The sequence below is a fragment of the Urocampus carinirostris genome, chromosome 11 (genome assembly GCF_059441175.1).
Source record: "Urocampus carinirostris isolate Australia breed hairy pipefish chromosome 11, RoL_Ucar_1.0, whole genome shotgun sequence".
Lineage (NCBI taxonomy): Eukaryota > Metazoa > Chordata > Actinopteri > Syngnathiformes > Syngnathidae > Urocampus > Urocampus carinirostris.
Genome location: NC_142359.1, coordinates 40,007,335 through 40,032,329, shown reverse-complemented (window position 1 = coordinate 40,032,329; position 24,995 = coordinate 40,007,335). Strand labels below are relative to the sequence as shown.

The 24,995-nt window shown below is 37.4% G+C and overlaps 1 protein-coding gene across 4 annotated transcripts in view; it reads right to left on the bottom strand.

Moving 5' to 3' along the window:
- Positions 1-3,182: 3,182 nt before the first annotated feature.
- Positions 3,183-24,995, bottom strand: part of camk1da (calcium/calmodulin-dependent protein kinase 1Da) — an 86,893-nt gene continuing 65,080 nt past the window's right edge. For all 4 annotated transcript variants that reach the window (XM_088347435.1, XM_088347432.1, XM_088347433.1 and 1 more), the window contains 5 exons: positions 21,245-21,357; positions 18,980-19,058; positions 18,805-18,892; positions 18,489-18,714; positions 3,183-14,879 (listed from right to left, as the gene is read on the bottom strand). In XM_088347435.1, coding sequence (XP_088203561.1) covers positions 14,755-14,879; positions 18,489-18,714; positions 18,805-18,892; positions 18,980-19,058; positions 21,245-21,357 — 631 coding nt within the window. In that variant the 3' untranslated portion in view covers positions 3,183-14,754. The remainder of the gene's footprint in view (positions 14,880-18,488; positions 18,715-18,804; positions 18,893-18,979; positions 19,059-21,244; positions 21,358-24,995) is intronic.

Below are 24,995 nucleotides of genomic sequence, written 5' to 3'. Positions count from 1 at the left end.
GATAATTAGTACATTTTCATACTTTCAGTACTTTTTAATACCTTTTCATATTTTTTAGTATTTTTAGTATCTTTTTATATTTTTCAGTAATTTTGAGTACTTTTTTTTTATACTTTTCAATGATTTTTAATACTTTTAAATACTTTGGAAATGTTGATACTTTTTAATAGTAGTTTGTACTTTTCCCATTCTTTTCAGTACTTTAATGCTTAATACTTTAATGCTTTTTTATATTTTTCAGCTTCATGTTTACGTTCATGGTAAGCCTTCAAGGATTTGGAACGGATTAAAACGATTTTACATTACTTTTAATGGCAAAAACGATTTTCGGTGATCGACCAAATCGGTTTTCGAACAGGGTTCTGGAACGGATTATGGTCCAGAACCGAGGTTCCACTGTAGTTCAATGTACTTTAATCAAGATACACACACCCTCGGATTTATGGACTTTTTTTTTTTTTTTTTTTACAAAAAATCTACCGAAAACGCTTGAATTGAACACAAAACAATAATAAGAACATAAAACAAAACTAAACTAAAAGTTGAGACCTTAAACCGGCGCCATTTGGACAGACAACACCATTGGCTGAATTATAACGTTGTTGTATTTTGATAGAGTTCCCCCTTTTACGTCACACCAAAACCAATACCAACACCTAGCAACAACAAGATGTTCTGCGAAGTTCTGCGTCGATGAATATGACGGCCCAGTCCTCGGCTTTGGAGGGATGAGGAATCCTGCTAGGCTCGAGAGCCGGTTGGGATGAGGACCACAGGATGCAGAGTGTTGAAGGAGAGGTCGACTGCTGGTGGAATGAAACTTCTCTGGCTGCTTGTTGAGCTGAGACTTGGTCAGGACCAGCCAGGATTTTGATCCAGTTCTTCTTGATAGGATATGCCCTCTTCCCTTGTTGCTGGACAAATTCAGACTGCCCTTGCGAGGTGAGACGTGTACCAGCTCTCGGTTCCGGTCTCCTGGGACCTTTGATGCGCAAATGCAAAATATCATCCCCTCCCCGATCTTACATTTCACCGATATCAGTCAGATAACATATTTATGTGATTGGCTTAAAATACAGTATTCACTTCACATCTCTTGACTTTGTTTGATCATTTTCTGACATTGCGCAACGAAATTCTGACCAAACGTTGAATAATACAAATATAATGTCCAGTTGACAGCCTCCTGAGTTTATAAGCTATATAATATCATTGTGTTTTAAGCTTAAATCTAAGCATTTCCACTAAGGTTGCAGATCGAATCTCAGAGGGAAGCGCATTCGAACCTGCACATTTCTTCTTGGCTCTTGGGATCTCTAGTAGACCAGCATTTCTGAGCAAAGGCTCGGAGCAGGAACATAGGGGGAAACTAAATTATTGTAAGATAAATGAAAATTTCCCGACAGACAGATGTTTAAAAAGATGCATGTCATTATCATGATGTATTTATTTTTACTCATTAATATAAATTAATATTGTTTTTTCACTGAAGTGGTTTTAATGCTATGAGGCGCTGTATTGTACACAATGTCCCTTATAATTCATTTGGAAAAATAGCTCTCTCCACTAATTTTCTAAATTCACCTTTCGGATGGGTAAGGAACTAAGAGCGGCTGCAGGGGCCACTACCATCAAAGGTTCCGTTTTACAAACAAGAGACAGGTTTCGGATTAAAATAAGAACTCAATTTTTGGCTCACTATCTCTCTTCTTCTTTCCTACTTTGGCTCTCATGTATCTTTCTCTATTTCTCTGACTGTCCTTTTCACTCTTTCTCTTTTGTTTTCTCTCTCTCTATCTCTCTTTTACGCTCTCTCGGTTCTATTTTTCTTTTTCATTTTGTCTTTTTCTCTCTCTTTAGCACTCTTTTTTCTTCCCTCACTTGTTCTCTCCTACTTTCTCTGTTATCTCTTACTCTATCCATTCTCTTTCTCTTGTTCTCTTTTTTTCATTTTTTCGTTCCCGCTCTCTCTTGCTTTTGATCTCTTTCGTTTTTCTCTCTTTAATCTAGAATAGAATAGAATAGAATATACCTTTATTGTCATTGTTACAAAATGGGTTAACATATTGTGACAACGAAATTGGGCATGACACTCCAGTTTTACACATTCACAGTGAGGTATGAGCCAAGAAGATAAAGGAACAGAGAAGATAAGGTTATAAAACAAGGGGGATAAGGCTATAGTTATCATTGACATGGTATTTACACAAGAAATGTCGGCATGTGGGATGTTACATACAGTGTTGTCGTGATACCGTTGGTATCGTAAGGGTTGTGCAATATTGCATTTGGTGCAAAGTCATCATAGTGCAAAAAATAGTCAGCATATGCATTGGAAAAATCTACTAGTCCAGCCCCCGCAATAAATGTTTTTCTACCATGTGGCCCTATACGTTTCACACCCCTGCTTTAAGGGAACAGAGTGTAATATACAGTATAGTGCCTTCCTACTGCTAAAAAAAACTAATATATAGTGCCTTCCTACTGCTAAAAAAAACTTTCATCCAATAAAAAAAGAACATTGATTTGAATAGAAGGCAAACATACAAAAACTATCATGTAAAAAAATCATGCGTAGAAAAATGTGTACTTCTTTTACATGGTAGAATCAAGAGTTATGTTTAGCGTCTTACGAACGAATATCAGTCCCACAAAGAACAGCGTAGCAGCATTAGGCAACAGTGCTATCTAGTGGTAAAATATTACACACTGGGGCTTTCGTGTTTTTATCTAGGACTTTGTTCGGTTTTCAAAATTGGACGAATGCAACAGAGATATCATAGAATGCCAGATTCTTATTTTGATCCACTCTTTCTATTAGTTAAGACTATTCTTTCATTGTCGCTATCGGCCAATCGTGTTACTGTTCTTTGATAGTCACACCCTTTAGGGCTTATCTGTTTTTTTGTTAACTTGAAGATTCAATATGAAGAGGCGGAAGCTCCTCTCCCTGTTTCCCTTACAAGTTCAAAATCCACTGATGTCTTATCGCCTTATTTTGACTGTCTACTGAAGATCAAATTTAACAGATACCGTAGGTTTCTATCCCTCGCTTTACGTCGTTTTCAATTTGCAATCCCCACCACAGAATGGATTCATGTCATATCCCAGAGGTCTACTGTAAATAATGCTCACTGACACTAAAATGCGTGTGGAAATCGAAAAAATACATTCAACCCTCCTGAAATTCCAAAGAGTGAATATAATCTGTTCCCCTGTATCAGAACAAATATCATCCTTATCCAGGAGTGCACAATCTTTCATCCACTGCCTCGAGTCACAACAGTAAAATGATCATTTACTATATTCACAATATATGTACACAGTCACAATCATGACACCTCGGCAGTTCATGTACAGCACATTCAAGTGTTTGCTTCATCCTTCAAATTGTCATCGATGTTGTACTTTTTTTTTGTCAGCTTCCCTAAAAAAATACTGCAACTAAATTTTGAAAATGCATAGCAATCCATCTCAATATATACAGTGTTTACAGGGTCATCATGAATAATCAGATTAAGCCCTTATGTTGGAACATTTTTCGTGAATGAAACAGTTTCCTCTGACAATAAAAAAATCCTTAAACAGGGTTCGTACAACTTTTTAGGGCCAAATTCAAGCACTTTATAAGGAATTTTAAAGCCAATTTTACTATATCTCCTATAACATTAAATAAAGAAATCTGGTGTGAATCATGTATTTTGCAGAGACACAAATATATCTGCAATTTACATATGCAAATTTTAATTTTGCATGTACACTTATTGAGACATATCATTTTGAGATCTAGAGTAAATCCAAAATTTACTTATGGATCTGAACAATATGTGTGTAAATATTTTGAGACAAATCTCTCTCTATAGAGATATTAGGTAAAATGACAGTAATATGTAGCTTATATTTTCAGTTGCAGAAAGTTCTTTCCAATACAAACGCTACCTTAAAGGTGAGGTGCGTAGTTTGAGGTGTCCTTAAAAAGTCAAAAGTTAAATATTTTCTCCATTAAGAATGTGTTAAAATTTCCCAACTTAATTCAAAGAGCTCTTACACTTTATTTTCATTGCCCCTTTCTTCTTTTATTTTAATTTTTTCAGGCCTTTTAGGGGTGTAACAAACCCCTAAAAAGATGAAAAAAGAAGAGTTTATTTGAGCGTGTCTAAGAAATAAATGCGGCCATCTCCTGGCCTAAAGTGATAATGTAAGGCCTAAGTTTTCAAATAACGCACCCCACCTTTAATGTTTTGCATGGCCTATCATAAATGTCCACAATTGATACTTAATCATTGCACTAACACAGATGTCATAGTGCCCAGTTGAAGTGCAGGGCCATGACGCTTCATAGGACAATGCCATACAAACTAATGCCAGCTGCCATTAATCATAAAGAAGAAATGCAATGGTAAAGCAAATTCACCCAGAGCAGCATCAGCGTTATTTTTAAGCAGACTTGTAAAACATGGGAGCAATTTCAAGCGTTGACAAGCACTTCACCCAAATCCTTTCAATCCTGGAAAACACAACATTAAATCAAGCATTTTCAAGGAACCGTACAAACCCTGCTTAAAACATTCCTAGCGTTTTAAGAATATGAGATTCTGGAGATTTAACTCATACTTTGACACACTCGACATACAAAAAAGAAAACACGGTCGGACTTAGTCAATAGGGATCACAAAGACAACATGCACGTTGAAACAACAAGTGGGTTAAAACAGGCCAAAGTTAGTTCATTTTGAGTTCTGAGAATATACATTGTCCTCCTTGCAATGGCTTGAAATCACATTGCATAAATGCAACCACGGCCATTAAAAGCTCACAAAAGCACGTCACCGGCATCCGAGAAAACAGAACACGACACTCTTTCATCCAGAATAGATAGATGCTCATATTTAGACATTTGGCAGTACAGCTGTACTATTGGGAAAGGAGAGGAAAACACTATAGATCGACGGATATCATACTTACCGAGGCGATACGATACTGATAGTGGTCAAGGAAGCCGATTACCGTTATTCAGTTTCAGTCAAGTAAAAAATACAAAAACTCAACACGTAATCTACATTTTATTAACCTATTCCTGTTTAATTTTAAACTAAAAAAAACCTTACTTTTAAACAACAAAAGGACCATGTTTTCAGTATAGTAATACCATTAATGTTTATGAAATTATAAGAAAAAAAGGTCATAAAAAAATTTGAAAATCAGTTTTTTTCCACTGTATGTTTAACAGTTCCAACTGCATTTGTGGTCTTTGATGTACAATTAAAATATAATATAAAGCCGAAACTAATCAAAGGTTAATGAGTATTCATATTTTATTTATCAACTATTTTGTAAATATGTTGCTGCTAAAGTCACTGCACAATTTCTCTGATGCGTGTACAATTTAGGGTAGTCTCCAAGCATTACCTTGTAAATATTATATTATTTAATTACATGTTTATCTTGGAGCGCCATGTCTAATCTCATGTTAAACAAAATTATTACATTATGAATGACAATAAAGACAATTCTGATTTAAATGAGCGATGGGGTCATAAATCAATCAAGGTTCTAGGGGTCATAATCCATTTATAATTAATAAAAGAATTTCAGGAATGCAAAATAGCCGATTTTGGTAGTTTTATGACCACTTTGACATTAAGTCCATTGCACTCTCTGATATCTACCAATATGTTAAATACACAGTATGTGTTTTAAAGTCTTACTTTTGAGGGCAGGACTGACATCTTTCTCTGTGACCTGTATTTTAACTCTATTTGCCTCATGGGCCATTGTTGTAACTTATTTTGTGCAGTTTATTTTGCCACCCCTAATAAATAAAAAAGAAAAAAATCAGCGCAAAAGAAGCCTGGCCCGAACCCAAACATAATGATTAACATTTTAGGTCTGGGTTGGGCTTTGGTTTAAGATCTTACCTTTACTCTAAGCACTTGAGTTTTACATGCGGCGTGCACAAAGGCTCAGTACTTGGTCCCCTTATTTTCATTATTTATAGACTTGAGTCAGGTGATATTTTTGCAGTGGTCTGTGCAGCCCTTTGAGACTTTTTGTGATTAAGGGTTATACAAATGAGCATGACTTGACTTAAATATTGGCGACAATAATCTGCCTGGGACGATTATCAGTCAATCTATAGAGCACACACCCCTCCGCAATCATGGCAACGACATCAGAAATATAGAAGATTTCAAAGTATCATAACTTTTTTCATATCATTCTGAATCCAAATAACCATGACTGTGTCTTTGGCTACATATTCACAATAAAGGGATAGCGTCCAATGACAATCTGATATGTTTGAGAGTGCGCCAACAATGCGCAACTTTGCTGCAAGAGAAACATAAGTCAAAAACACAATAACTTGGAATGCAGTTTTGCAAAAGTTGATTTTTTAGCATTATCTACTGTGCCTAGCGAAAGTATTGGCTCCCCCCAAAACCTTTTGTCATATTGCAACATTTCAGGCTTCAAACCTGAAGCTAAGAAACTGAAAACATTTTCTAAGAATCAACAAGAGGTGAGGCAATCATTTTTCAAAACTTGACATTATATTTACCACAAAAAAACTGAAAGGTAGGTGTTGCAAAAAAATGTGCCCCCTGTTCTCTTAGTTTCTTGATTACTTATGAATGATCCCATGTCGACCTAAATGACTAACAATGGCAAACTGAGTCTCAGTTTAAATGTACCTCCACATGTGCAACAGGGTACTTTGGCCAGTGAGACAAAAATGTAACAATTTGGGCTGAATGCAAACCTTTGTTGTAAGAGTAACACTACACATCACCCTGAAAACAAAATCCCCACTGTCAAATAATGTGGCGTTGCTTTTCTTCAGTAGGGACTGAAGGACAATTTTTGTATTTTGCATAATCAGTGTCAGGAATAAGGCCGTAACACATAGGGATTAGTTTTTCAGTAACAGGGTCATTTAAAGAATTATTTTTTCCGCCGTTTCAACACCGTTACCGTTACTGTCGGTCAAAAGCGGTGCATGATTTTGAGTGGCTTCAGATGAAGCGTGTTTGCGTGGATGGGTGTTTACTTTCGTACCACTCGCAACAAAACCATAACATACAACTGTAACACTGCGCATGCTCAGTAACAATGTGGCATTACGGGAAATGTAATTTTAATTTTATTACGCCCATAACTTCACATAGAGAGGGGAATTGGATAGTCACTTTATCTTGGTTTATTGTTGACTTTTGTTGTGAATAAAATATTTGAAGTGCAGTTGGCTATTTTTACTTCACAAGTTGTTTCGGGTTCTGAGAGTTTTATTTATTTTACACTGAAGTGTTAAGCGCACTTTATAGTGTTGGACTGTTTACTTTTGTTGTGTGAAATCACTTAAAGTACAGTTACATATGTCTACTTTAGCAGTTGTCTGACTAGAGATTGTGATTTATTCAATAGAGTGAAACTCAGTTTATATAGTTTTACAGTTGACTTTTGTTGTGAACAAAATTAAGTACGGGAGCATATGTCTACTTGACCAGTTCACTCAGGTTGTGGAGGTTAGGTTTAATTACTTAAACTCACTTTTAATTGTTTACTGCTGATTATTATTTTATTATATTGTTGACTGTCTATGTCTGTTACACTTCAAGTGGTGGATACATATTTGCTGGTAGGGTGCAATAAATATTACAAGATAATATTTAATATAATATATAATTATTATATTAATTAATATATAAGATAATATAATATATAATATTTCTATAACACAAACGTTTTCGTGGGGAACCAATTTTTTTGCAAGGCACTATAATGCAAAGCCGCCATTAGGGTTTGAAGAATGAATGCAAATATGATATTAAAGCGCCGTTTTCCCTGAGCAGCTTGACGGCGACGTTATGGCTTCAATAGAGAAACAGCACTGAGCTGTTTTTAAACGGCAATTCCAAGACAAACGGAATATTGAGAAAACTGTGAGGGGATATTTTTTTCCCCCTTTCAATTTCAAAATCCTAGTGCAGAGGTCGGGAACCTTTTTGACGCACAAGGCCTTAAAAACAAATATATTTTTATGTTGTTTTTTTTGAGAGTGAGCCACACCATCTATTTTAAAACAAAATTTAACAAAATTGCAAAACCTTCTGTCCAAGCAAAAGTTGATTCTTTAGGACATTTTTTTCACTGTGTGACGTTAGATGGTTTCATAAAATCTATGAAATGATACAGTAGTTATGTTAGAGTCTTTGTCCCATATCAATAAAAATATACTACTAAACATGCGTCTAACACAGTGTCGAGGCTCATTTTGACAGCTCATTCTGTCCTAAAGGTTTCAAAACAAGGTGCAAGCAATGTTCTTTTGTGAAATTGTCACAAAATATTGCAATCGAGGATACCAAACTATTTACCTTCAGTGCAGAAAGCACTGGGCAAAGGAGAAAGGAGAGTGCGTCCTGACCTGTGAATAGCTCCGCCCATTCCTACAGCTCACTCAATCAAATTGCTCTAAATGCTTTGCTAGAGCTTCTGAGTTTTATGTTAAAGTTTTTTTCTGAGAGTTTTTATCATACATTGTTTCAACAGTTAACATAAATTGTTAATGATTTAATATAAAGGAATATTTATCGATTTTAACTGTTGTGACACTTTGGCTGTAAAGTGTAGTACAATTGTGTCCTATATATATACTGGACTATGCCCCTCCGTACATGGTGTGATCTCAGCCTTGCATATTTGACAACAGCATGATGAAATATTACTAAATTCCTCTATTTGCATTTTATCTTGGCGCCATATGAACTCATGAAAAGAGCCATATATGGCTGACGAGCCATATGTTCCCGACCCCTGGCCTGGTGTGACTTAAGAGTGACCTTTCTGAGCTCATTTAATGGCAACATTAAAAAAAAAATCTAAAGTGTTTTGCAAGCGGCGTCCGAAAACAAATCTGGATTATCGCTGTGCAAAATAGATAAAGCACTGACTTTTATATATATTTTCCCTCTCAACAGTCATATGGTACGATTAAAAGCACTTCTTGTGGCACACACAATTCACACATGGACGAGTAAAAGATTAGCAAAAAAGTGCTGTTGAAAATATACCAATGGAATAGTGACAATTTGCTGTGAGCAGAAAAAAATCTAACAAAATACAGAAGTCCTCGAGGCACGAATGAGTTCTGTCCCCTCTCTGGGACTGTAACCCTGAATTTCTTTCTTGAATCTAAATTTGCTAGAATTTTTTTTTATATTTTGTTTGAATGAGTCACATTTCTGTGGCTTAGGTAACAATGTAGCTGGGTCATTCAGTGCCATTTCGGCATGGTAACATTCACTCCAAAAATGTCAAATATTTATTGTTTTGAACATTTCATTTGAAAGAGTGTCTGTCAAACTAGAAGATACATTTTTGGTCCAGCTCGGGATATACATCTTTAAAAAAACATTTTTGTTTTTTACCAATTACTTCACATATGTACGCCAAATGTGTCCCCCGTTACAGTGCAAATCAACAACATGGGGGGGGACATGTTATGCTTAATGTATTGCTACTAATGTGATGAAAAAGTTTGTATATAATGATTACTGTAAAATAGTTTAAACATGTTTTTTAACCATATTATCAAAATTATAAAAAACATTGGTTCCCACTATAAATTAGAGTAACGGAGTGGACGTGTTCTGTAAACCATAAAAAAAAACATTGAATAAATGTTGAATAAAAAGTGGTATTTACTCTTCTTCTCCTTGAATGTTTATCGTCCAAAATATTTTTACACCTGATAGTCATGTGACTAAAATGATACCCAGCCGATGTTTTAGGTAGAATTCTTATCAGAGTAACTGTGCTGGACAGTTCACATTGGGACATAACATATTTTAGAGATTTGAAACATGTCAAATAATAACTGAAATGGACATTTGCTGAGGCGTATTATCATTAAAGCAATCCAGAAATGAGAGAAAAACATACATTTTTTAGATTTATCTCCCTTATATTTGTAATGGAAGTATGTAAAACATGACTGTGGACGTAGCAATTTAGTGTACTTGTATTACAATCGGAGGAATTTATTTAAAATCCTGCAGATATATCACTGTGTCCTATGGTAGAGGGATGTTAAGCACACAAGAAAATCTTTTAAAAGAGGAAAATATACAGTTTTATGTCACTGGGACTCAAATGGCACCTAATACCATAAATGACCCGGCTACACTATTAAAAAGGTTACTTTCTGAAAAAGTCAACGACGAGTTTTTACTGTTAAAAAAAAACAACAAGGATCTGGGTGAGGTTGGTCCAAATGGGCTTTTCCACAAAAACAGCACTGATAAAAACATTACGCTGTTCTTCAAGGGACAGTATTTTATATTTGTACACTAGATGTCACTGTCATGTGTAGTGCTACCAAAAACGAGTCAAAGAAAGCGGAGAATCAAAGTGAGCAGAAAGCACCCCTGTTCTTTGAATTTCTACCCAGTCTTTCTCAAAGAAAGACAAAAAAAAGTATAACACTAGGGCAGAAGAAATAAGAAAAGGAGGCAAAAAAGAAAAATGGGAATAAAATAAAAAGTAGGACAAAAGAAAGCAAAAAAAGAAAAATGGAGAAAAAGAAAGAAAAAAGGGAAAGAAAAAAAACATTTAAGAGAAAATAGACAAAAATGAAAAAATGCAAATTTTCTCATTTCTTCTTTTTCTTTTTTTATATTTTTCCCTATTTTCTTTCACTTTTTTGAGTTTTACCTTTTGTCTTATTTAGTTTTTTTCCTTTTCATTCTTTTTTCTTTTCTTATTGTAATTATTTCTTCTATTTTCCTATGTCTCTTCTTTTCAAAAGTAATAAAGTACATTTTCGTCACTTTGAGTATTGTATTTTGTCTTCTTTGGTTGTGCACGATAGGATACAGTGACATCTAGTAGGAAAATTATACGCACTGTCCCTTTAACTTTCATTTTAAGGCATGGGCCCCAAACTATTATCCTGGGGCCGCATATGGACAGAGAAAAAAAAAAGTTTTTTTTTGTTATTGTCTTTTTTCTCCCCCCTTTCTTTTTCTCCATTTTCCTTTTTTGCTTTCTTTCCCCCTACTTTTTTTTATTCCTGTTTTCCTTTTTTTGTACTTTTCCTTATTTATTCTTTACTATTTTTTAAAATTACTTTTTCTTCTTATTGTCTTTCTTTGAGAAAACTTGTACTGTATTTCCTTGGACCAAAATATAAAACACCATCCCTTTAAAAACAGCTGACTGTTTTTACCAGTGCTGTTTTTGTGGAAAAACCCATTTGGCTCAACCTCACCTGGATCCTAGCTTCGGCGGCCCTCAACTTGATTGAGTTTGAAACCCCAGATTAAACGCTTGCAGCTGGAACCGGCACATGCTATTGTATTCGGGACAAAATGGTGGCCGAGGCACTGGGGTCTTACAGTAAAACTGTTTAGGTTGGAGTGTGTCGTAAATCGAGGACTTCCTGAAAAATGGGACACCAAGATTAAGCGCTGAGAGCTATAGGAGGATCATGGGAAACTACCTCGACTCCATATAAGAGAAGTATTTTCCATTGAAAAGCTGGTAACTAGCATGAGGTAGTGGAGACCAATCGGCTTTCGTTTAGAGCAGGGGTCTCCAACCTTTTTCAAGCATGGAGCTTATTTTTCCTACTTATTAAAGGACACCCAGTTTGACATGCAGTTCTAAAATAAAAACTTATCTTGTACTATTTACAATGTTGTTGCTATGTTATTACCAGTTTAATTATTGGAATTAGAAGTAAGAAAGAGAAAGAAGAAAGATAGATAATGAAAAACAAAAGATAGAAAAAAAGAAAGTGAGAGTAAGAGAGATAGAATAAGACAGAGTGAAAGACAGAGAAAGAACAAGAGAGAGGAAGAGAGAGGGAGAAGAAATAGAGAAAGAGAAAAAGAAAAATAGAAAAAAGAAAGAGGGGGGGAGAAATAGAGAGAAAAGAGAGGAAGAGAAAAAGAGAAAGAAAAAAAGAAATGGAAAAATAAATTGAGAAAGAAAGAGAGAAAGAGGAAGACAGAGAGAGAGAGAGAGAAAGAGAGAGAGAGAGAGAGAAAGGGGAAAAAGAGAAATAGAGGAAGAGAAAAATAAAAAGATCAAGAAAGAAAGAACGAAAGAGAAACAAAGAAAGAGAAAGAAAGAGAAGAAGAGAGAGAAGTAGGAAGTAGGGTTAAATTGGCTAAGTTAGCCTCATAAAAAAACAAGATTTTAATAGAAAATCTCAATGACCAAGCACTGGCGAGGTATTTTCAGAATAGGTCCGTAGGCACCTAAGCTGCCCTCAAGGGGGCACCAGGTTGGAGACCCCTGGTTTAGAGCAATACTCAAATTAGACAATGAGATTCCGATTCTGGGACTATAAGGCGCACCTCAAAACCCCAAATAAGCCAGAAAATGTGCATTAAGAAGAGTAAAAAGAAATGCATACTGGTATATTAGTATATTTGTGCAATTGTTGATCAGAAGGTGTTGATTGTTAACCATAACTCTGAAACAATGGTAGCTAATGGGATCAAACCTGGATAGCAATGCTAGAGGGAAGGAAGGGAATTTTAAGGGTTATTGATCAATCCTCGTTATGCATTATCCATTATCCGTTATCGGTCAGTTCATAATACGCTACAAGGCCTAAGAGCCGGGACTCTTACTCTCAGCCAAAAGGCCAAGCTAAGGTCCTAGCCTCGAAGCCTTGCTGCGATCATTGCGAATGCACCGTTCCCGGAGGTACTGCAATACCGAGCCGATGCGTGGAGTGGACAGAGCAAGCTCTAGTGTCAAGTCCTAACCTCCAGGCCACCAAAGAAATGGGTAAATGTTGGAAAAAGCATTAGGTCTTATCTCACTATCACAACGTTTTTAGTCACGGTACCGGATACAAATGTTAAAGAAATGAGAAAACAGAAAGTGATTAAAAAAAAATCGGTAAAACATTATGTTTCAAGTTTTCTTAGCTCAAACTAGGCATTGTAAGTGACAGTATTGTTAAATACGTGCGGCCATGCGTTTATCTATTTAAGGACGACCAAATTATTTTCCACAATGCCTTTATCCTTGGGTCATAATTTTGTTCGCTTTGCAAAAAGACTTTGCAAATCGGCTATAGAATACTGTATTTCAGTAGTCCCTAACCTTTACTGTAACACGGACCGGTTTATTGTCAATATTCTTGCGGCCAGGCCCAATTATAACATTGTGGTACCGTTGCTAATTACAGAACTCGTACTCCTTTTTCATCGCCAAATTCAAGCACTTTTCCAGCACTTTCAAGGTCATTTTTTTCTTTTTTCCCCAGTGCCTTCAATGGAAGAAATCCAGCGCTGATCCAAAGATTTTTTTTGTTTGTTGGCTTTATTGTCTAAAATGAAGTCGCTATCTTGCTGCCAGCACATACCTTTTGCGCTGTACCTATCTATGATCTTTTTGTGTCAATTGGCTGCTATAAACAAACAGCAGTTCTGCCATTCTTCTCCAAGAATGCATGTGCAGTTTACAAACAGGGAAAGAGCTCTAAAAGTGTTGGGTAATAATTGAGTTTGAGACTGAAGACAAAAAAAGAGAGTAATGTATGTATACAAAGCAGAAAAATGAGCTATATTCGGACTCATTTCCATGACATTGATTGCCCAAAGCTTGTAAACATCGAAAATTTGTTTTGTATTTTACAATTTTGTGGGATATCTGTGAATATTTTAAATCTTATACTTCACGGACCCCCAGCAAAATATATGAAAGGATTAATTACTAAATAATTTGGTGCATAATGTTTAATTATTAATTATGATATATCATTAAAAATACAAATAATTTGAAGAGCAGTTTGGGAGCCAAAACAGTAAGCCGAGACAAAAGAGCCTGTTCTCTGAAAAGAACCGGAATTGCCAAGACTAGTCCAAAAAACGTGTCCTCTCAGATCAGACATTAGGAGCGCATAACGCGACAACTCGATAACGAGGACTGGTCATTTAACCTTTTTTTTTTTTTTTTTTGAATATCAAAACTTAGTCTATCGAGTCAAACTGCCAGAAAACACAGCAATGGAGATCATTTCAATCATTTTCAAGCACTTCACGCAAAACACATTAAAATTCAAGCATTTTCAAGGATTTCCATCACCCGGACAAACCCTGTTATAATGATAACATAAAACCTAATGCCTATTCGTATTTTGTCAATTGGTGGTCTGGTGGGTAAGATCCAGTGCTCCCTACCCCTCCGTAATCTGGGTTCGATTGCCAATGCATCTAACTTGCGCAACTGTGACGAGCGATGTTGAGACTGATCAGTCAATTGCACGTTACTTTTTCAATATTTATTAAAACCTCAGCCCTAATTGCATTTAATTTATATATATATATATATATATATATATATATATATATATATATATATGTATAGGAATAAAGTATCAAAGAAGACGACATTGTGGCGGTGCGCATCATAATCTGGTGCAGAAAGTATGGTAAATGATAACATTCCAGTTGCCCACAGTCCAAGGAAACCAAACAAATGTAGAGTCAATTTTGGGGTTTGGGGGGTGTTGACACACAGTGTTGCTCTGCGTGATTACAAACGAAGAAATACAAGTCCTCTGCTCTCCTGGGAGTAGGGCGAGGAACCAGCTCAAGTGGAGGAGGAAAATGAAGCGGTGGTGTGGAGAAGAAGTTTCAGCGTCAGCCTCTCTCTCCCTTGCTCCCCATCTTTTCATATCCCTTCGCTTCACAGAGCTGTAGCCTTCCAGCTCGTCCCCCGCGACATTTGGCGTCACTTGGTCTCCGTGAGCACGGGTGCGGACCCTGGCGTTGGGAGGGGCCTGCTCAGCTCGGACCCTGTGGCCGGAGAGGCGGCCGCCGAGGCCAGGCTGCAGGGAGTGACTACAGCAGGAACACCTGCGGGAGCCAAGTCAGACCAAAGGACATTACCAGGCGAAAGGGGGCAGGGGTGTGTAGTGCCCACAAATGGACACACTCTGCGCACCCAAAGATAACTGGAAATAGTGGCGAGTGCAGTCTTAAACATGGGTGAAAAAAAGAAGTAAGAGTAAAAAAAGGAAAAAAATAAATTAAAAAGAGAAAGAGAAAAAAGAAAAAAAAAATATCAAAAAGCAAGAAAATTGGAGTAAAAAGCAGGGGAAAGAAAAAGACAAAAGAATAAAACAAAAAAAGAAAAAGAAAAAGAGGAAGAGCAAAAAAAGAAATGGGAAAAAATAAAATAAAATAAGAAAAACAGTGAGGAAAAAGAAGTAAAAAGCGGGGGTAGGTTTTGGGCTTCCTCTTTGTTCAGTATATTACTAATTATAATGTTGTTTTCTGCACAAAGAACTTTTTAAAAATCTATTATTCTACTCATTTAAACTTTTTTATACTAAGCAACTTTAAACTGGAATCCCTGCACGACACAACAAAATGTCTATTAAAAATATTGACTTTTCAGCGCGGAATGAACTGATCATTTAAAAAGAAGCTAATTGTAAAACATCTCTGATATTTCTTTCATTTTAACAAAATCAGGAGGGTAAGACAATTGAGCCACTCCTTTGCAGCAGTCAATGTTATATTTTTTATCTTACTTTACTGTCAGGACCAGAACAGAAACAGGACCCACTTGCAAGACGTTTACGTTTTATTGAAAGATAGAGGAAGGGCTGCGCCCACGATCCGGTGTTCGCTGGGCGCGGAATCAAATCGCTCTCGTACTCGGATTTTAATCCGAACACGGAAGTGGATCTTCCGTAGCGAGCGATGGCAGTGGGAGAGCAAGATGTGGTCGGGGTCGGAAACGAGTCGTAAGCCAGGACGGGAGAGCAGACGTAGTCGGGAACAAAAAGGGGTCGTTAGCAGGGACAGGAGAGCGGACGTGATTGGGATCAAAACGGGTTGTAGCCGGAGACAAACGGAAGCAAACGGGACAGGCGGAGGTCAGGGTTGAAAAAGGCTTGCCTTGTATACACGATGATTCGCAGATAGACTGACCACACGGGATTGACAGGATTCGGTTCAAATACTGACAGGGAGCCAATCAGAACCCGCTGCAGTTGGCGCCAAATGAGCGGGCACAGGTGATTCACATCGGTAATCATGACATGTACAGCAGTAACAAAATGCTGCAGCGAGGCTTTTAACTAGGACAAGAAAGTTTGATCAGATTACCCCAATTTTAGCTGACATGCACTGGTTCCCTGTCAGTTCAAGATATGATTTTCAGGTTTTGTTGGTGACATACACATATCTGCATGGACTTTGGTATATTTAACTTGTAACTGAAAGGACAGATTAGGGTCAAATGTGACACCTACATTTTTGACCGAGAGTAGAGGTAAGCTCTTGGGCCCAAGCCTGGTCCCTTCATGTCAATCATTAAGTTGGGCCGGGCTTCTCTCTTGCCATTTTTTTTTCCTTTTCTGAAAGATCTGCACAGCCTGCATGTTGTTTGGCACACTTAATTTTACTCAAGTAATTATTTGGATGACTATTTTGTAATTATATTATCAATGTTCTCATTTGCCCGCGTCCCTGCGTCCTAGACGCATCATTTTTGCTGGGGACGCATAGTGTCAAATCAACATGCGTCCCCGGGACGCAACTTTTTTGACACCAAATTATCATTATTACTCGATTACTTTTTTCACAAAAATATTGCTATTTCGTACGAAGCTGTTGGTAGCTATCCGCAGCTCAAGCTCACTGATTTTTTGTACGATGGATCTGGCGTTGGTCAGGAAGATACTCGGAAGCGCTTGTCGGTGTGGTCGCCTTTTTAGCTTCTCCGCTAAGCCTCCCCGAGAGCCTCGTTTTTGTTTACGTTCCCTCCGCCGTCTCCGTCGCTTGTTGGGCGGGCAGGTCACCCAGGGACATCCCGGTGGTCTTCGTATGTCCTTTGAGATGTTGTTGTTGGTGTTGTAATCGTCGGTCGGGTTTCGGTATGGTTGTGCTTTTATGCCCGCGGGCAGGGTCGGGCTGGATTTTTAGGCCGAATCTTACCTCTACTCTGGTGATATTACATTTGTCACTGTTCAAAGCTGGTTCTATGTGTTTACATGCTACTCCAGGGGTTGGCAACTTGTGACACGCGTGCCAGCAGTGGAACGCGAGGGGTTAACCTGTGGCACGGGAGCAAACGGCAAAGTAATAATGTTTTTTTTTTTTTAAAGCTCATTTACCTGAAATTTAGACATTTTCAGTTGTGCACCGTGTTATTTAGAAGCTTTACTTGAAAAGCGCTTTATAAATGCAGACCATTTACGTTACCGCCCCTCTGTGTGTCACGCAAAGGAGAGCTCCGTGTCTTAACCCAGCCAACGAAACACACGCGGGCGATAAATTAACTAATCGAGCAAAACATCTCGTTCTTTCCAGCCAGCGTGGACAGATGACTGGAGCGTTGTACCTCGCGCATCAAGTGTTAAACGTCATTACGAGACAAAACATAAATTCAAGGAGGAGACATTAAAACGCGCTGTGTCCAGGTAGCAAACGAACACAGACCCTAAAAACATTTGTCGCTGCTAAAAACACCACTGAAGCTATCTTACAAATTGCTCACTGAATAGCAAAGCACAGAAAACAATTGACTGATTGACTGAATTTTTTAAAGAAGCGTGTGTGTGTGCGCGCGCCTTCTGCTTTGCTGCTGTTATTTCAAGTTTTGATATTTTCTGCAACAAGATATCATTGATGAATGGTATAGTAGCTGTCCATATTACTTTGATTGTAGTTTATAGTTGATGAAGAATGGTTGATTCTGCTTAATTATTTTGGTAAAAAGATGAAGTCAGAATGGCTACAGGCCTTTCCACATGTTGTTTATATCCATATTTTAGTTATAATAGTAGAAGATAAATAGGTCAGTTGTACCAGTGTTTTTCAACCAGTGTGCCGGGCACTCGTGTGCCGTGAGACCTTGTCTAGTGTGCCGCTGGAATTTTATCTTTCCAAAAAATCAGGCCATTATTCAGTATTTTTGCACTCTTCAGACGAGGAACTGTAATAGTCATCCATATCAGTAGGTGGCAGTAGATTTTTATACACTTTTTACGTACTAATTATCTGCTCTTGAAGTAGCACAGTAAATTTAATAACTTAATTTGTTTAACAAAGCGGTTTAAGATTGCACTGTAAAAAATAAAAACATAAAGCACATCACTCTTTTTATTCTAAGTATTATTTTCTCGTTTTTGTATAGTAATTATCTGCTTATGAGGTAGTACAGTAAAATATTTGACATAAATTAATTTTCGAACATTTTCGACGGACGGTATGCCACGGAACTTTTTAATAAATGAAAGTGTACCTTGGTTCAAAAAGGCTCGAAAAACACTGAGTTATACGGTTAAAATGTGTATCCATGTTGTATATTTAGACTGGTGTAAAATTACAGCTCTGTTGGATATTAAAAAAATGTTGTGCGAGTCATTAATCTTGGTGTGGCACACTGATTTATAAGGAAATTTGAAAGTGGCACTCCACACCAAATAGTTTGCTAACCCTTGTGCTACTCACATTCCTTGCAAGGCACTGGTAAAGGTTCAAAAGACAAATTCTGGCTCGTGTCTGAGCCGGCATTCTGTCCTGGAGCTGGCCTGTTCTGGTCTACTTGGCTCTGATGGTGATTCAGCTTCTGGTTTGCCCTGTGGGGGAGATTTGCCGCGTCCATGCTGGCCGCCATGCTGCTGCCGAGCTGCAGCCGCCTCATGTGGCGAACCACCACTGTGGCATTAAAAGCTTGCTGGAGAAGGCAGAAGAAAAGCGTGCGAGACGATTTTATAAACGCACTAACGCAGTAGCGCTAAATAATCTTAGAAGGAAAAGTATTTACCCTCCATTTGCTCTTGGCGAAGTTTTTCCTAATTTGCCGGCTGACCGACTCGTGGATGTTCTTGCAGAGAGCCGTGTCCCCGGCAATCCTGGTAAACGAGGGCAAAATCGGTTGGCGCTCATGACTCGGTCAAAATGATCACGAGTTCGTGTGCGACTGTGTGAGAATCCCTCACCAGGGATGTCGGAGGGCCTGATCACAGGTAAACCGCTTGGATGGATCTTTTTCCATTAGGTTGCTGATGAAATCCTTAGCTAGAGAAACAAAGCACACAATGTTAACACTTTAATGTCCTAGTAAAATTTGCCTAGATCAAAAACGAAGACTTACAAAAGGTTAATTGAATGCTGTTCTTGAATCTTTTGGAGAATATGGACGGTTTTGGTCTCTTTTGAAAAGAAACGCTCTATGTTCCAAACTAAAATAATCACTGCAAGTGCTACTAGATAGATAGATAGATAGATAGATAGATAGATAGATAGATAGATAGATAGATAGATAGATAGATAGATAGATAGATAGATAGATAGATAGATAGATAGATAGATAGATAGATAGATAGATAGATAGATAGATAGATAGATAGATAGATAGATAGATAGATAGATAGATACTTTATTCATCCCCGAAGGGAAATTCACATTTCCAGCAGCATCCCTGAGCTGAGAACAGTACAATAATAAAGCCAAAAGAATACAATATACAAATACCCAGTGTGACGTGCAAATGCCCACTGTAGCGTGTTATATAGAATAACTATACTAACATTGTGTAATCTCAGTTGGAATTTACACAAATAGAAGTTTTGGTTCTGGCCTTTTGTTTTTTTGCAATTAAATGCCAGCAGATGAATGCAGCATGGGGATCCCAGCTGGAAAACAGGTGAGACAATAGCTTGAAGCCTTACCTGGTACCTTGTCAAATTTGATCAAAATCTGAAAAACTAATTATTGTACTTTTAACATTTCTATAATGTTAGGTTTAGGAGGTTCCAAAAGCTGCAAACTTGGAGACGACCAGTTTACAACACTAAAACCTTTGTAAATTTACATTTTACCTGGCCAATTTTTTAGAGATTGTGAAAGAGTTGTTAACGTTTGACTTCTCTTTCGAGGGGTCAATCAACACTTCAACACAGGCATTTTTTGTTTTGTTTTTTGTTTTTTTATTTTATTTGTCAACATTTTTATTTTTATTTTTTTTTTATTTTTCATTTTTATTTTTATGTGTTTTGCTGTAAATATTTTACACGGTTGGATTCTCTGGATTTTCCTGGGGGTATCAAAGCCACATTCAACTCATTTGATGATGGCCAGAGGACGTTATTGGTGAGTTATGCCAGCTTTATAGTTTTGTTTTTTTATAGTAATATCTTGTATCAGACTGATCGGAATGTTTCTGTGATGAGAATATTTTAAAATGGTTATTATTTCTTGAATCCCAAGGGTTTAAGATTCACAATGTTTTGTGGCATGACATATTTCAGAGACTGGTGACATTGTACATACACGTATTTGCTTATCAACAGTCCGGCATTAAGGGGTTAAGGAAGTTTTTGTGCCCTTTCCTTCCATGTTTTATTTCTCTGCTAGGACTTTGGTTAATATTGATATTTGGCTAATGGTAACACTAAAGAGCTAACCATCTGCAGTAGGTTTGAAAATAGACACTTTCTTTAATGTGTTCAGTCTCGTTTATACCAACAGTGGATTGGCTAGCGATAAGTCATGTGCAAGGATAATTCAATTTGCTATTATTATTATTATTAGTAGTAGTAAAAGTGATGTAAAATTCAATGATGACAACATTTTAACTAAAATATTTGCTAAAAGTTTTAGGGGCGTTTTTTATTTTTGAATGTTTTTTTTTTTAATCGAATTATGGTACTTTGGCGCTTCCATGATAACATACTCTCACTGCAACACAGCAGAGCTTTTACAGAATCTGCCACAATGCGGTGCTACCAATCAAATGGCCTGAACCATTCCAAGGCAGTGGAGTATTTCCGACTCGCGTTGTTTACATATTTGTTTTGATTTACACTGTAGAGCGCTCGTTTTAGGATTAAGAGATCACAGGTTTGAATCCCGGCTCCTCTGTGTTACATGTCGAAGTGTCCTTGGGTAAGACACTGAACCCCTAATGCCCCCAATAAGCAGGTTGGTGCCTTGCATGGCTGCACGGCCGTTATTGGTGTGTGAGTGTGTATGAATTGGTAATAGGAACCACATTGTAAAGCGCTTTGGGAAGTCTTAATTGACTTGAAAAGCGCTATATAAAATACAGATCATTTCATTTCATTTTAGATTTTAGCTAGCGTCTTTTATTATATTTAAGCCTATACTCAAGCACACCGCCCATGATCTGAGCACTATGGGTTGCCCGTAGTGAGTCACAGCAGAAACGGTAAAATGACAATAAGATGAGGCTGATGGCTCACCAGAATCAGATATGTCGTCCCAATACGGTGCGTCAAACTCGTAGTCCGCTTTGAGGATCTGCTCAAACAGTTTTGAGTCGTTCTCGTCGTAAAAGGGAGGATAGCCGCACAGCCTGCGCACAGAAAGCTTATGTGATACATACATTCATAATAAATGCGATCTAACTTAATTGAACATCTTTGAGTATTTCCATTAGATCAGGGATGTCAAACTCATTTTGGTTAGGGGGACGGATCCAGACTTTCTGTTCTTGCGGGCCTGAGCAGTAAAAAATGTCAACTCCTAATTTGAAGCTTAATTTTTCCTTATTATGCCTTATCATTCAGCCTACATTAGTAACTACCCTACTACATATTTTAATCATGGATGACAAGGGCTCTTTTATAAACACAACACATTTATTTCAAAACAATCTGGGAAAAAGATTTTAGTTTAGTTGCATTTTAGTTATTGAAGGTGTACATTGGTTTATTTTAACAGATGAGTGAATGCCGTTTTACACCTGTACCCACTCACCACACTATACAAACCGAAAATTCATGGTTTGCATTTATTTAAAAATCCGAACTATTGATAGAAATAACTTAAAGCAGGGGTGACAAACTCAGTTGAGCTTGGGGGCCACATGGTAGAGAAAAAACTCTCACAACGGCCGGACTAGTACATTAAAGAGAGAAAAACTGGAATAAAGTAAGTAAGAAAGACTGAAATAAAAAAAGTGAGAGGAGAAATACAGAATGACATCAAGTGAGAGAAAGAGAGAGAAAAAAGAGGGAGACGAAGAGAACAAGAGAGAGAGAAAGAACAAGATAGACAGGAATAATGAAAAAGAGAAGAGAGTGAAAAAGAAAAAAAACAAGATGAAAATGAGAAACCTAGGGAGAGAGAGTGATATAGACAAAGAAAGAGAAATGAGTAAGAGATAGAAAGAAAAAAGAAAGGAAAAAAGAGAAAAGGAAAGAAAAAAGAGAGATAATAGAAATAGTGACATAGAGAGAGAGAGACAGGAAAACAGAGAAAGTGAGGGAAAGTAAAAGAAAGAGAGAGTGAAAGAGAAAGGAAGAAAAAATAAATGGGAGAAAGAGACAGATATAGAGAAAGAGAGAAATAAATAGAGAAAAAGAGAGTCAGAAAGGGGGAGAGAAAGAAAGAGAGAAAAGAAGAGCGAGAAAGATAAAGTAATATAGCTCCAGTACCTTTGCAAGTGGTGCCTGGCTTTGTCGACATCAAGTGGACATATTTCAAACTGCAGCTGATTTTTCTATTGTGCTTCTCTGGGTGTTGAAAACCTTAGAGGGCCTGATCTTGTTTGCGGGCCACATGTTTGACACGTGTGACCTAGAAACTTGCTTCTTATTTGACATACTCAGGTGGGCTGGATTAAATGATCCAGTGGGCCAAATCCTGTCCGCGGATTGTATGTTTGCCATGATTGGATACATAAAATGAGGGCCAGGGTAAAACAGAACATATATATGTGTGTGTGTGTGTGTGTGTGTGTGTGTGTGTTTGTCGCTTATGGGCTCCAAAATGGCTGAACCGTTTTTAGTGAAAACGTACACAAATGTAATTAATGTTTCTCCCAAGTGGCTCCCTGGTGCTTTTTCAACAAACCACAGCCCCAACAACAACCTTGCCCAAGTACGAAGCCCACCTACGCCAGGCCATTCCACTTTTTCATAATACTTTAAAATGAGATATTGCACACCATATTATGATTATTTGTTCAAACGGTACAATTTTTTAAATTGATTACTATTTAATTCAATTTAAAAATAAGTAAAAATGAACATAAATACAATCTCAATACTTAATTATTTTTCTTATTGATTAGTATTTGTGTTTCTTTATATAACTTTAGCTTAATTATGAACTCAATAGGAAGAGTCTAAATTATTAACCCCTCTGAGTGGTAAAAAAAAAAAGATTCAAATAAGTGAAAGTACATGAACTTTCACTATCTTGCTTTTTTCCCCCCCTTAATATTCTCCATTTGAGAAATTTTAACTTAATCTACATAAAATGAGCCTCATATGGCGGGGCTGACATAATTGAAGGCCATCTTGCTGCTACAGGTACCAAACAAACAAACTTGCGAAAGGCTTAGGAAAAAAACGACAACAAAAATTGTTTGGTCACTTTGAGTGTCCGAAGTTTGAAATCTTGTTTGGTTGGTCTTTTTTGGTTACACTAGACAATAAACAATTAAACCTTGACCTTTGAATTTTCTTCTAAAATAGCTCATGGTATTTGCCTTCCTTGTAGAGTGAACTCTGCCATTACAACATTTTCACCAAATCAGATAATGTTTATTTTAATATTAAATCATGGAAAGAAGTACACTGGAATAGGGAAACATTGTCGCTTTTAAAAATAATTCTCTATTTTTTCGTCATTCTCTTTTTGCATGAATACATTGTTTACCATGAAAAATGTGCAAAAGTGCAACATTAAAAAATGCCCTAAAATAATAGAACGCAATCACAGTAGTAAAGAGGAATAGGTCCGTTCAATGTTTGCTCGACACTGTATAATAAATAAACTTAAGTCTTATTTCTCCAGTGCTCCTTTTGGAGTGATTTCACAGCACTTCAAGCTGACATGAGATTTGCAGTGTTGAAGACAAATTGCCTCAATTTCCAATTGCAATCAATGCCGATCCAACAGAGCATCACCTGCACCGCATTACTGAAGTTTTGAATACCCTCGGATTTTCCTCGTCGATGCAAGAAAATACGATGAATAAGACGAGAGCAGAGAAAAAAAAAACGTTCCATTTGTTTTCCTTTCTTCCTAGGTGACAAATTCTTAACACTCACGAGGATCATGGCTGATTACATGATGTGATCTTTCCGCTTGAAAGGCAGCTAAAAGCTCTCAATCTCTAAATCTCCAGACAAATTGTGCAAATTGCCAGCAGGTTGCTTCTTTTTCCTTTTTGAGCTGTGAGACAGATCTGCGTGCCTTCCCACACCCTCTTTCGTCCTATTAACCTGCTGCTGACCTTCTGAGCTAGGAACCTTAATCTGGTGGAAAACACCCAGACACACAATACCGGGGTCCAAGATCATGTAGACAAAACACTTGTCATGTCATGTGGGTGCAGGATTTGTGAACAAAATAGACTGCAAATGCTTTGCAAAAGGTCAGAGACGTGTGTGTGTGTTGGGTGTGGGGGATTTGGGAGGGTAATCAGACAAAAAAACAGGCAGAAAATACGTCTGGCTCCCTCTCCATAAAAGGCCATAGAGTGGAACTGCATCTGGTTCTGATGACGGCTTCCAGCAACATCATCAAAACTGCTGCATTCAACACATTTGTCAATGTGAGCAATTGAGGAGATTCTCGGGCCACTTATGGATCATCGAAACATTTTGGGGAATTGGTCCAAAATGTGAGACTCCTTCATCACAGTACAGCAAGGGGTGTCTAAATTCTTCAGAAAGCGGGTATTATTTGGTAAGCTGAAAATGTGTGAGCGCTGATTATTCATTCCTTTAATAAATTCACCCTTCGTGAAAGGTTTGCAGTGCTTAGCGATCAGCGTCGCAACCTCGTAGCTCGCCTTTGTAGTGTTTTCATTTGACTCGTGAGGTATCATGAAATAGCGCTGCTGTGCGTTAAAACAGCTTCCAATTGTGTCACGTCTCGCAGCTTTGATTTCCAGTTAGATTTTTGTAGTCAGAAAGAACTATAGACAGAGAAAAAAAGAGGGAAAGAGATAGAGACAGACAGATAAAAAGAAAGAGA